The sequence below is a fragment of the Nicotiana sylvestris genome, chromosome 11, assembly GCF_000393655.2.
Source record: "Nicotiana sylvestris chromosome 11, ASM39365v2, whole genome shotgun sequence".
Lineage (NCBI taxonomy): Eukaryota > Viridiplantae > Streptophyta > Magnoliopsida > Solanales > Solanaceae > Nicotiana > Nicotiana sylvestris.
The window spans coordinates 1,798,753-1,810,288 of record NC_091067.1 but is presented as its reverse complement, the minus strand read 5'-3'; the positions used below and the strand labels follow the sequence as shown (position 1 = coordinate 1,810,288).

General features: G+C 33.2%; 1 protein-coding gene across 1 annotated transcript; it reads right to left on the bottom strand.

The window, feature by feature from the left end:
* Nucleotides 1-517: 517 nt before the first annotated feature.
* Nucleotides 518-2,479, bottom strand: LOC104245790 (zinc finger protein CONSTANS-LIKE 5). Its single transcript, XM_009801460.2, has 2 exons — nt 1,621-2,479; nt 518-1,091 (listed from the first exon to the last, which is right to left on the bottom strand). Exons 1-2 carry the CDS (start codon nt 2,398-2,400, stop codon nt 717-719), a joined length of 1,155 nt encoding a protein of 384 aa, XP_009799762.1. The 5' UTR covers nt 2,401-2,479; the 3' UTR covers nt 518-716.
* Nucleotides 2,480-11,536: the final 9,057 nt, after the last annotated feature.

Below are 11,536 nucleotides of genomic sequence, written 5' to 3'. Positions count from 1 at the left end.
AAAACAAAATAAGTAATATTTTAATTTAAAAAAAATAAAGTTATTGCTATGTGACCAGGAGGTCACAGGTTAAAGTCGTGAAAACAGCCTCTTGCAGAAATGTAGGGTAAGGTTGCGTATAATAAACCCTTGTAGTCCGGTCCTTCCCCGGACCCCATGCATAGCGAGAGCTTAGTGCACTGGACTATCGATATTCCGATGTACAAGGCATTTCTCTTTAACAAGATCCTAAAAAATGGTCGCATCCAAAAGGATGTGATATATACAGTCTAACCTAATATTTTTATCATCTCCCTTAAAAATTCATCACGTAAAGCTTGTTAAAGCACGAAACAACTCGAGATCTCTGATTAAATGTGAATCAATCAAACACATCTCACCACAATTCGTGATGGTCAAAGAAAAATATTAGGAAAAGTTTATTTAACAATTTTATATTCAAAATCTATTAGATTTGCGGAGTCACAGCTGGCTTAAGCAACCAATCAGAATTAAGAAAAAATACTACTCAACAAACTAGTTTAAAAAATAATATTAATAATTGAATAGCAAATTAAAGAAGAGCTAATAATACTTTGACTATTATCTGAGTTACCAAAATACCCCTTCCATAAGTACATAAAAAAACTAAAACCCGTTGGACATTTTCGGGAAATTGGAATTATACCTTGCTAAAAATAGAAAATACAGTAACTATTTCATATTTAAATGCGGCGTCAAAACGAAGGAACGACGCCGTATCGTGAATCATTAGCAATGAAACCGGCGCCGGAGAAAATCTGGTCAATATCGGAGTCAACGCCGGCGCCGTCAGAATCATTTCTCTTAGCAAAACGACCTTTAATTCTTGGCCTTGTTTCAGCATAAGCTTTTCTTGAAGCATATCTTATAGTTTTCTCAAATTTTCGATTTTTCTTCTTTTCTCTGTACCTTAAAACTCTTGCTTCTCTATTCATTCCAATTAATTTTTCAGCTGGAGCTGAACTTCCCATTTCAATAATGCTATTCACACTTCTAACAAAAGGGTATGATATTTCTGAAATTGAGCTCCCATCTGGTACAATTCCAACATCTAAAGATGATGATGACACCTGAAATTTCAAATAGATCAAGAACATTAGCTTAACTTTCAAGAAAAATGTAAAATTAGACAAAAAAATGGCAGTCCGGTGCACTAAACTCGCGTTATATGCGGGGTTCCGAGGGGCCGGACCAAAAGGGTCTATTGTATGCAGTATTACCCCGCATTTCTGCAAGAGGTTATTTCCACGGCTCAAACCCGTTACTCATGCTCACATGACACCAACTTTACCAACTACGCCAAGTCTCTTTTCATGCAAAATTGGTTGTTGGTAAAATGATGGGTTTTTCAAAAAAAAAAAAAAAAAAATTAGCTTAAATTCCAAGAAAATGCAAAGTTGTGGTGTTGGTAAATGGTGGGGTTTTAAAAAAAATTAAAAAAAAAAAAGAGCTTAAATTTCAAGAAATTTGCAAAATTGGGTATTGATAAAATGATGGGGTTTTGAACAAAAAAAATGAAGAAAATTAGCTTAGATTTCAAGAAAATACAAAATTCAGTGTTGGTAAAATGTTGGGAAACAAGGAATTAGCATAACTTACACTGTGACTGAGTGAAGGGGTGGTGTAAGATTTGATGTGGGATTGAGTGAAATCAATCTCAAAATGCTTTTCTTGATGTTGAAATGGTAATGGTTTTATTGTGGATTGTACTGGTACTACACTGTCATTTGCTGAATTATAATTGGGTTGAGAATTTGTGTCAATAGAAACAGAGTAGTCAAAATCAAGAATGTTTTCTGAATCTGAAAATAAGAAATCCATTGGTTTCATTTCCATTGTATTTACTGGAAGTTTGGTAGTCATTGTGTTTGGAGAAATCCATGGATCAAATTTATAGTCTTCTTCATGGTGTCGGAGACAAGCTGTAACTTTACTGAAGTCAGGAGCTATAGCCGTAGTCGTGGTCGTGGTCATGGACGTGGAGTTGGAGTTGTTAATCGAAACGAGGAGCGTGGCGGCAGTGGATTTCACGACGGATTCGACGGGGTCGTAAAAAGGGACCACGGGAATCCGCTCGTGGCGTTGAGCTAGAGGGTTTGCAGAGTGAATGTCGCGGTCACATGAGAGGCAGAGGGCGGCTGCGTCCGCCTTGCACGTGACGCTGGCCGCCGCCTGCTCGCAGACCTCGCACATCCATACGCGTTCGTGGCGGGCGTTCCCGTGCACCCGTGTGTCGCAGCCCAAGCACATGAACATGTTGTCTGTTCGACAGAACACGAGTGCGGCGTCTAAGTGGCAATACTCGCATGGTTTTGCCACTGCTGCCGCCGCACCCCATCCTCCGGAAAAACAATTTGCGCCGCCTCTCAATATGCCCATATTTTTCTCTTTCTTTCTTCTTTCTTCTTTCTTCTTCTCTACTAAATGTGTGAGTTTGGATTTTGCAAAATGAACAGCTATTGCATCTTCTTCTTAAGGGAAATCTTGATGCTGACGAGTATAGGGGTGACACGTGGGTTGAGTTTTGGCCACAAAAAAGATTTATGACAAAGCAAGTGGTATTAATTATATAAATTGTCATATGTCTGTGCCGACGTAGGGCCTACTTTGACAGGGGTGGGTGGTTTTGTTCTTGGGGGGGGGGGTGGTATTAGGGATTGGTTTAGGGTGTTAAATGGAAAAGATGAAATTTGGGTGAAAGTAGATTGTGATGGGGCGACTTGTTCAAGTTGTAAGAGAAGATGAAATCTAGAGCTAGATCACGAGAAGAGTGAGATTTTGAGAAGAGTGAGATTTTGAGAAGTGGGAAGTGAAAAGTTGTCTGATTTACTTTTTCACAAGATTAGATGTATAAGTTTAAGTTTCATAGCTTTTCTTGTAAAGTTGTTTATTTGCGATAGTAAAATGAGGTCATAATGACGGTAAGGGTTAACTGAGTTGGTTGAGTTAGTGGTTAACCATATGAGAGATCTGAGATCAATTCCTGTCGTATCGGATTTGCCTAGTGCAATTTACATCTTCAGTGTGATTTGCTACTTATTGTACAGTGAGCGGGTTGCCTAGTATACACCCGAAAGGTAGCTTCCTCCATTTCCTGTGTAGCTTGCGAGCTATTGCACAATGAGCAGGTTATCTAGTGCACACCAGAAAAATAGTGACTACATGTTTCCTTGGAAATTTTTCAAAAAAATAAGATCATAATACTGCCAATGATCGTAATTGACAAAATAAGATCCCTCCATTCTTTATTAGAAGTTTCGGATTCAAGTCCTATGATTGAAAAAATCGTACTGTTGATGACGCTTCTTTCTTTAATGGGTTTTACGCGACAGAAAAAAGATAATCATAACAACAACAACAACAACAACAACAATTCAGTAATAATTTCATTAGTGTGGTCTGGGGAAGGTAGAGTGTACGTAGATCTTACCTCTATCCATGAGGATAGAGAGACTGTTTCCGGGAAGATAATCGTATCGAATAGAAAAATTCTATTAACACAACAAAATATGTACAAATAAACAAATTAGCACTTACCTCCCCTTACAAGGTATAGCTCTTGCCTCTTTGTATGTATGGTTTGGGATTGGAAAAGAACCAGATAAACTTTTTGATACACTTTTTTATCCCCCAACAGATAGACAAGAGGGGTTGCTCTGATGGTAAGCAATCCCCACTTCCAACCGAGAGGTTGTGAGTTTGAGTCTCCCCAAGAGCAAGGTGGGAAGTTCTTGAAGGGAAGGATGCCGGGGGTCTATTTGGAAACAGTCTCTCTACCCTAGGGTAGGGGTAAGGTCTGCGTACACACTACCCTCCCCAGACCCCACTAAGTGGGATTATACTGGGTTGTTATTGTTGTTGTTGTTTTTTATCCCCCAACAAAAGTAAATATTATATTACCTCAGCCAACAAACAAAATTGAGTAAAGATGCCCATAACATCCTACAGGATCCAATTTGGAAAAAAGTGCCCCTAAAAATCTTCCTTCAACAGAAAACTTAGCTAAGCTAAAATATCGGATTAATTACTCCTGATGATGTGACGAAAATACGGGATAAATTAAAAAATCGTAAGATTTACAAGTGATCATTCAAAAATATCCACAATTTCAAAAGTAATCGAAATTTAACCACTTTTTATGTAAAGATAAATCTGAACGAAAATACTGTTCAAAATCTGAAAAATACTTCAGTATAATATACTGGAATTCCAATATAATATACCGGAACTCTAGTATATTATACTGGAGTTCCAGTATAATATACCGGTCCAGCATAATATGTTGGAAGTTCATACACAGGTGCTCCAATCTCCAGTATATTATGCTGAAACTTTTCGCGTGTTGGAATTCCAGCATAATATGCTGGACGTTCATACACAGGTGCACCGATCTCCGGTATATTATGCTGGAACTTTCTGTGTTGCAGCAAAATAGTGGCTATTTTTTAATGACTTTGAAAACGCTGACTATTTTTAAATGACCAGTCCGAAAACTGGTTAGCTCGTGCTATTTTTACCGAAAATACGAATAGGAACTACAGTCATTTTAAACTCCATTAATATATATATCGCGATATTTTATCAACTATACGTTATATAGGTCTATTACACAAACAAGATTACAAATTTACATTAAAAGGATTAGTTGCCACCCAACATTTGAAAAGACTTTTTGGATGAAATTTAATTTGTTTTTAGTTGTGGCATGAAGGCAAAGGAATTGCATTGAGTTTAGGTTTTGTCATTGTCAAGCATTGAATAACGAAAGCACTACTTCAATTTTGGATGCCAAGAATTATTAAATTAAATCTTTCCTTTTCCTAAAGTAAAATATATTAAAATTTGATGAAATTAGCCATATGCTTTAATTAATTCTCAAAATATAAACTATAGCACTCCCTTTAAACAAACGAAGTTATATTATTATGATACCAAAGAAAATTGACGATCCATTGAGATATGAAGGAAAATGATTAACTTACTTTGGAGATAGATTACTCAACAAAAATATTAGTACCTCTTTCTTAATTTATGTCTCGGATTTTTCTGTTTAACTTGTTCCAAAAAGAATATTATATGAAATAATTTAACTTTAAATTTACTATCTTATCTTTAATGAGATGACTTAAAATCATATAAATATTTATTACTTATGTTAGATCAAAAATATAGAACTTTTTCTTTTTCTTCTAAATTTAATATCAAATCAAACACCGCAACATAAATTGGGACAAAGGGACAATGTTTAGTATTATTGGCATGTTGAGTTTTACTATTACAGTAATGTTTACTCTGGCCAATTAACGAAGTTATATAATGTTTACTATTAATTTAAAGAAGCAAAGTTTACAGAGAATTATGGTTAGGTAGTCGTGTTTTGTCCTTGTTTTGTTACAATAGCTTTAATACACTATTTAAGCCCGTTTGGATATAAGAAATTTTTTCCTTTTTTCCAAAAAAAATTTACTTTTTTTCGAAATAAGCGTTTGTTCGAAAACTTGAAAAACTCCAAAAAGGTATTTTTCAAAATTTTCACTCCAATCACTCACAAAATTTTTAAAAACCCCAAAATTATATTCATGTCCAAACACAACTCTAAATTTCAAATATCATTTTCACTTAAAAAAAAAAATTACCCTGTTTTGGAATTTTATAATTCTTATGTCCAAACGCTTAGTGTTTTTATATATTTTCGTCTTTCTGAACTTCTGTTATTACTTGTGTTTAACTTCGCTTCGGTCTTATCTGTACTAACTAGTGATAGTTGTGTGTTTTTGCTTGATATTCCGAAAGGTTTGCTTGTCATTGGCCCTTCCCTTTATCTTCCCTAAGCCGATGGTCTACCATAAACAGTTTCTTTGTCTTTTTAAAGATAGAAACAAAGTATACGTATGCACTACCCTCCCCAGATGCTACTTGTGGATACGCTTAATTTGTTGTTGTAGTTAAGGGTGGCATGTGGGGCAGTTAGGACCGGCCCAGGCCCGCGAGCCCATATGGGTAGTGGACCTAAACGGGTCTAACCGTTTAAACCTGGGACCAAGTGGGGTGGGCTCCTAAGTAGGTCGGTTCACTGAAAAAGCCCATGAGGACCGGGACCATTTGTGCCCGGGATCGGCTGCTAAATGGGCCAGTTCAACAGGTCCTAAACGGGCCCAACGACTATTTTTAAATAAAAATTTTCCAAATTTTTTGTAGCCGTTACTTAAGTTTAAAAAATGGTCGTTGACCTGCAAAAATAGTCGTATATTATTTCTAATATATATAAGCTATATAATTTACAATAAATTGTCTTAGATAAAAAATATTTTAAAAAAAGGCCAGGCCCACTTAGGTCCACATAGGCCCAGGACCGGCCGACTTAGCCCAGGACCATTAGCTCGTGGTCCCGATCCCAACCTGGTTCCTACCAATAGCCCACGAAGTCCAGGACCGTTTAAGTCTGGCCCACGAAGCCCGAGCCCATATAGGACCGCCCCACGAGGCCCGTTTAGGCCAGGGCCCGACCCACCTACCACCCTTAGTTGTAGTACTAGATAATAATGAGGAGGTTATGTTATACCCTCGTGGCTTTCCTTTTATTTTATTCTAGTTGGTTTGGTTTTGGTTCTTCTTTGCCTCATATTATATTTCATCGAGGTTCTAACTGGGAAAAATTTATTCGTATTAATATTTATATCGAATTAATAAATATAAAATATAAATTGTTCAAAATATTTAATTTGTAAAATAATAAGTTGCATAAATTCTATTCCTAAAGAGTTTAAATTCTGAAAATAGTGATATTTCTCCAAAATATCACTATTAGATTTTCTAAAAATTATCCCAAATTTTTGTATTTTATAAAAGAGCCAACCATTTATTATTTTGTAACAATGTTATTTCATCTTCTCGGTCATCTGATAGTGTATCATGTAGTTCATTATAAAAATTATAGTTTTGTACCAAATTTATTCATATTCAAGATTATGGTTTGCGATAATATAATGAATGTTATTGATAATGACATTGTTGTGTATTTGTGATAGTTTTTAGAACTTGTAGGTATAAGACATGTTTCATGTTTTTCCAAAATGAATTTGGGAAATATGTTTTGAAAACCGATGTCCAAGCACATTTTCATCTTCAAATCAAACTCCACCCAAATTAAAATTTTCAAAATAAATTTGAGAATCTATGGTCAAACGTTAGCGTAATGTACGCTTCAAAGAGCAACTCTTGAAATTGAAAGGTGAGAAAAGGAAATTGAAAATTATACTCACACACTTAATTGTGACGGATTAATAGACTGAAACCTTTGCTATTACTACATGTTTTTTGTCATACAAAAAAAAAAAAAAAAAAAGATAAGATGACGTCATGCAGTGCGTAATCTTATGGAAAAAAATTGTTATGTAAACAAATTATAAATTGGCTAAAAAATTATGCAAAAGCCAAAATAGCCAGAAAAACTTTTGAATGTCAGTATGTCACACCAATTGCCAAGCAGAAAATGATCTTAATTCATTTATTAGTATTTTTTTCTTTTTCTTTCTTTTTAATTTTTATTATTTGGTATTTCTATTTAATTGTCTTTTGTTATATTGTCCTCTTGTACAAGGTGGACAAGTGGGTCCCGTTTGCTCTCGTGATATTGAGCATGGTGGGTCCCGTGTCACGTGCTTAATAGCTATTTAACGGGTCGGGTTGTGTGAGTGTGGTTTTATCCCTTTCCCTTAACAGGAAATAATAAATGCTTATTTATGATTTAAATAGAAGAAATTGATTTGCAATTCCCTTTTTTGTTGTTGTTGTTGTATTTTGCACATGTATTAAGTTATTAACGATTTTTATGAAAATAGATTACACAACTAAAATAAAATTAATAATGATAAATTAGAATTTCCTTTTTATTTTTGAATAACCTTAAAAGGTAAAAAAACTTTTTGCGTATTATGAGTCTGAAGTTTATGAGTTTTTACCGCGATCTCAAGTAAATATATAATAAGTAATTGAGTTCACAATCAATAATTATGAATATTTAGTGGACTTTTAAGACATATACAAGGTATGTGCAAAAGTTACTGGGTTTACGGGAACCCACACCTGCTAAGTTGGATTCGCTCCTGTATGCGGTGACGGATGCAGCTCTTCAGCAACGGCTTCATCAACTCAGTTTTTTCGATGAAGACCTACTAAAGTTTCAACAAATAGTAGAACTGAACCCATTATTTTACAAGCACAGTGAGTTTAATTGTAAGGACAATAAAGATCAAATTTCCTCAAGTTTAAATCTTGAATCCGTCTCTACAAGTATGTCGGGAATACTATGAAGCTAAGAATTTAAATTTTATTTTTTTTCACCGGTTGCATTAGAGTAGGTTGCCTACGCCACACCCCTTTTGGATGCAGCCCTTCCCCGAACCCTATGTGAATACGAAATGCTCCATGCACCGACCTGCTTTTATAAACAATGAACTTCCCTGCAATACCTTAGTATAGTTTTCTGGTTTAAAGAATTTGAATAAGTAATAGTCGTATATTTAAGTTGGGTACCATATTTGCAAGTTAAGCAATCGTGTCTTATATAAGAATAACCCATTTTTTGGCCCAAAATTTCTTTGATGACTAATGATTGTTGCTAATTGTTGTGGATTCGCAGTTTGGCTTGCTAGGTTAAGGGTATAATGAGCATTTTCAACAAGAGAGCTCGGAATGAAATATTATTCACAGGGGCAATATTCACACTCTGACATACGAGTTTACGTGAATTCAGTAACTTTAAGTCCTTTCGATAAGCATACAACATTCATAAAACACGTGTAGTTTTAATTAATATTATCCCTTTTGAGTAATTGATGTGTTGTAACTATTTTAATGGTGCTTCAAGTCTACTAAAGTATTTGGAATCTTTACACAAATAGTCGACTATATTCATTATTTACTTTTCTAGCTGGTATACACGAATTATACATTGATTTATACAGTTAAAAGCATGTTATATATGGATTATAAATATATTATACATTCATCGGCTATTTAAAATTTAATCGGTTGGGTGGACGGCTATTTAGGTTAATTCTACAATGTATTTTTAGGAAACTAAGCCAGTGAGTGTTACGGGCTAGAAGGATTGTGAAAGGGATTGGGCTTGATGGTTCATGGTTTGCATTTTTGGTTTTGGGCCTTTGGTGGTTGATTTCATTTTTTTTTTTGGGATCTTTACATAAATAGCCGCATGATTCACGATTTACTTTTTATAGCCACTAAATGTAAATTTTACACTGATTATACATGTTATTCATATCATACATTGATTATCAATATATTATTCACATGCCGGCTATTTTTAGTTTAAGCAGTTGGGTGAACTGCTATTTCTATTAATTCTTCTTTTCTTTTCGGCTGATTAACACAATATCTCTTTTTAGGGTACTGAGGTACTCTTTAGATTCTGTCCCTATTTTCAAAAGTTGTTCAAATATAGCCATTTAAGATGTACTACTTTGGAACAACATAAGATTCAGGTCTAATATTCGCTTATACAATTTTATATTGCTCACAAAACATTAGGTGTGTTCTAACGTTTGCAATAACTTACAAAGTTTATATTGTGACTGAATATTTCTCATAAACTTCTTAGGTTGCTAAAGGGGATATTTACACTATGGTCTAAAAGTCCATCAATTGCAAGGAAAATAAAAAAAAAAAGTAAAAATAGCACGGTATAGCCAATTTTCGGACTGGTCATTCAAAAATAGCCAGCGTTTACGAAGTCAATGAAAAATAGCCACTATTTTGCTGCAACAGAGACCGGTCCAGCATAATATACTGGAGTTCGGTGCACCTGTGTATGAACTCCAGCATATTATGCTGGACTGGTATACTTTGCTGACTCCAGTATAATATACTGGAGACTAGAGCACCGATACTCCAAACTCCAGTATATTATACTGGACAATTATACTTGGTAGAACTCCAGTATATTATGCTGGAGTTCTACTATACTGATGCTGGAACTCCATCATATTATGCTGGAGTTCCAACATACTTATCTTGGAACTCCAGTATAATATGCTGGAGTTGAAGCATACTTATGCTGGAACTCCAGTATAATATACTGGCGTATTTTCTGGGTTTTGAACAGTGTTTTCGCTCAGATTTATTTTTACATGAAAAGTGACTAAATTTCGATTACTTTTGAAACTGGGTTATTTTTAAACGACCAGTTGTAAATCTGGCTATTTTTGAATTTCTCCCAAAAAGGGGGGGGGAGGGGGTCATTTAATAAACAACACATACAAAGGTACAACGGCGAAAATTTTACTTTCTTTCCTATTTTTTGTGGCTTCTTCTTCTTGATTTATCTTTAAAACTAACTAGTGTTAATCTTATGAAATTATAATACATTATATTATTTTAATAAAATTTAGGTGCTATTTTATTTTGTAATGTAGTGTGCATACAATTTATTAACTTGTCAATTGTCCTTAGTCACTATATTTCTTTTAATATAATATAGATAAATATTTTCTTATGCTAAAAATATTTTTATTTTTCTAAACTTATGTTATATTGTTCAAAATTCTTTAATTGTCTAAATATATCAATAAATATTTTGAGTATTATTTACGTACCTTTTGTTATATTTACTTGATTTGAAGTATAAACATGCTAATATTATTTTTATCCCCTCTTTTGTACATTCTTTTCTACTGTAATATTTGATTAGTTTTTTATTAAATAATGTAATATTTATTTTACTAAATTATAATTTTTTATTCATCAAAACTAAAAAGAGATAAGCCTTTTATTATATTTGCAAAAAATCTATCAATATTCTTAATAATTTTTATTTTATGTATATGTATAATATCCTCATCTTATGTATAAATATCCTAATAATATTTGTATTTTCTAGTATGTAATTATGAATTCTATTTATTAACTAAAATTTAAGTTTATATATATATATATATATATACGCTATAGAAATTTATATTCTTTTTTCTTGTAATAAATTTTTCATATGCTTTTATTCTTATATTATATTGCTCATATTCAAACTTATCAATAATATTTTTGAGTATGTTTATTTATTATTTTTATTTTATTTTAAAATTAATTCAAAGTATAAATTCTCTCACACTATCTCTAGTTCACCTTTTTCTGTATTAGTTTCCCCTATTATAAATTTTATTTAATTATTTTATCTTGTGTTTAATCTAATAATAGACAAAATAACTAAAAGTGCATATGCCCATACTTTATACTTTACCGAGATCTCAAGGTATTTTTCCATATTTAGAATTTTATTTTTCAATTCAAAAGCTTGGATAAGATTTGATTTATTTTATTTTTTAATACAAAAGCTTGGATAAGTTTTAAATTGATTTGATTTAACAAATTAAATATATAGAAGATATATAGATTATTATTATTATTATTTTATTCCATATAAGAAAAAGATACATAAATCTAAATCCAAATGTAGCTATTTCAAGCTTAAATTTTTATTCTCTTTTATTTTTAACAT

What these genes read in the sequence shown, in the direction of transcription:
- LOC104245790 (XM_009801460.2), bottom strand. Translation starts at nt 2,400, where the DNA reads ATGGGCATATTGAGAGGCGGCGCAAATTGTTTTTCCGGAGGATGGGGT. An exon ending in CCCCTTCACTCAGTCACAGT is followed by an intron (nt 1,092 to 1,620) that starts GTAAGTTATGCT and finishes TTGAAATTTCAG; the next exon opens with GTGTCATCATCATCTTTAGA.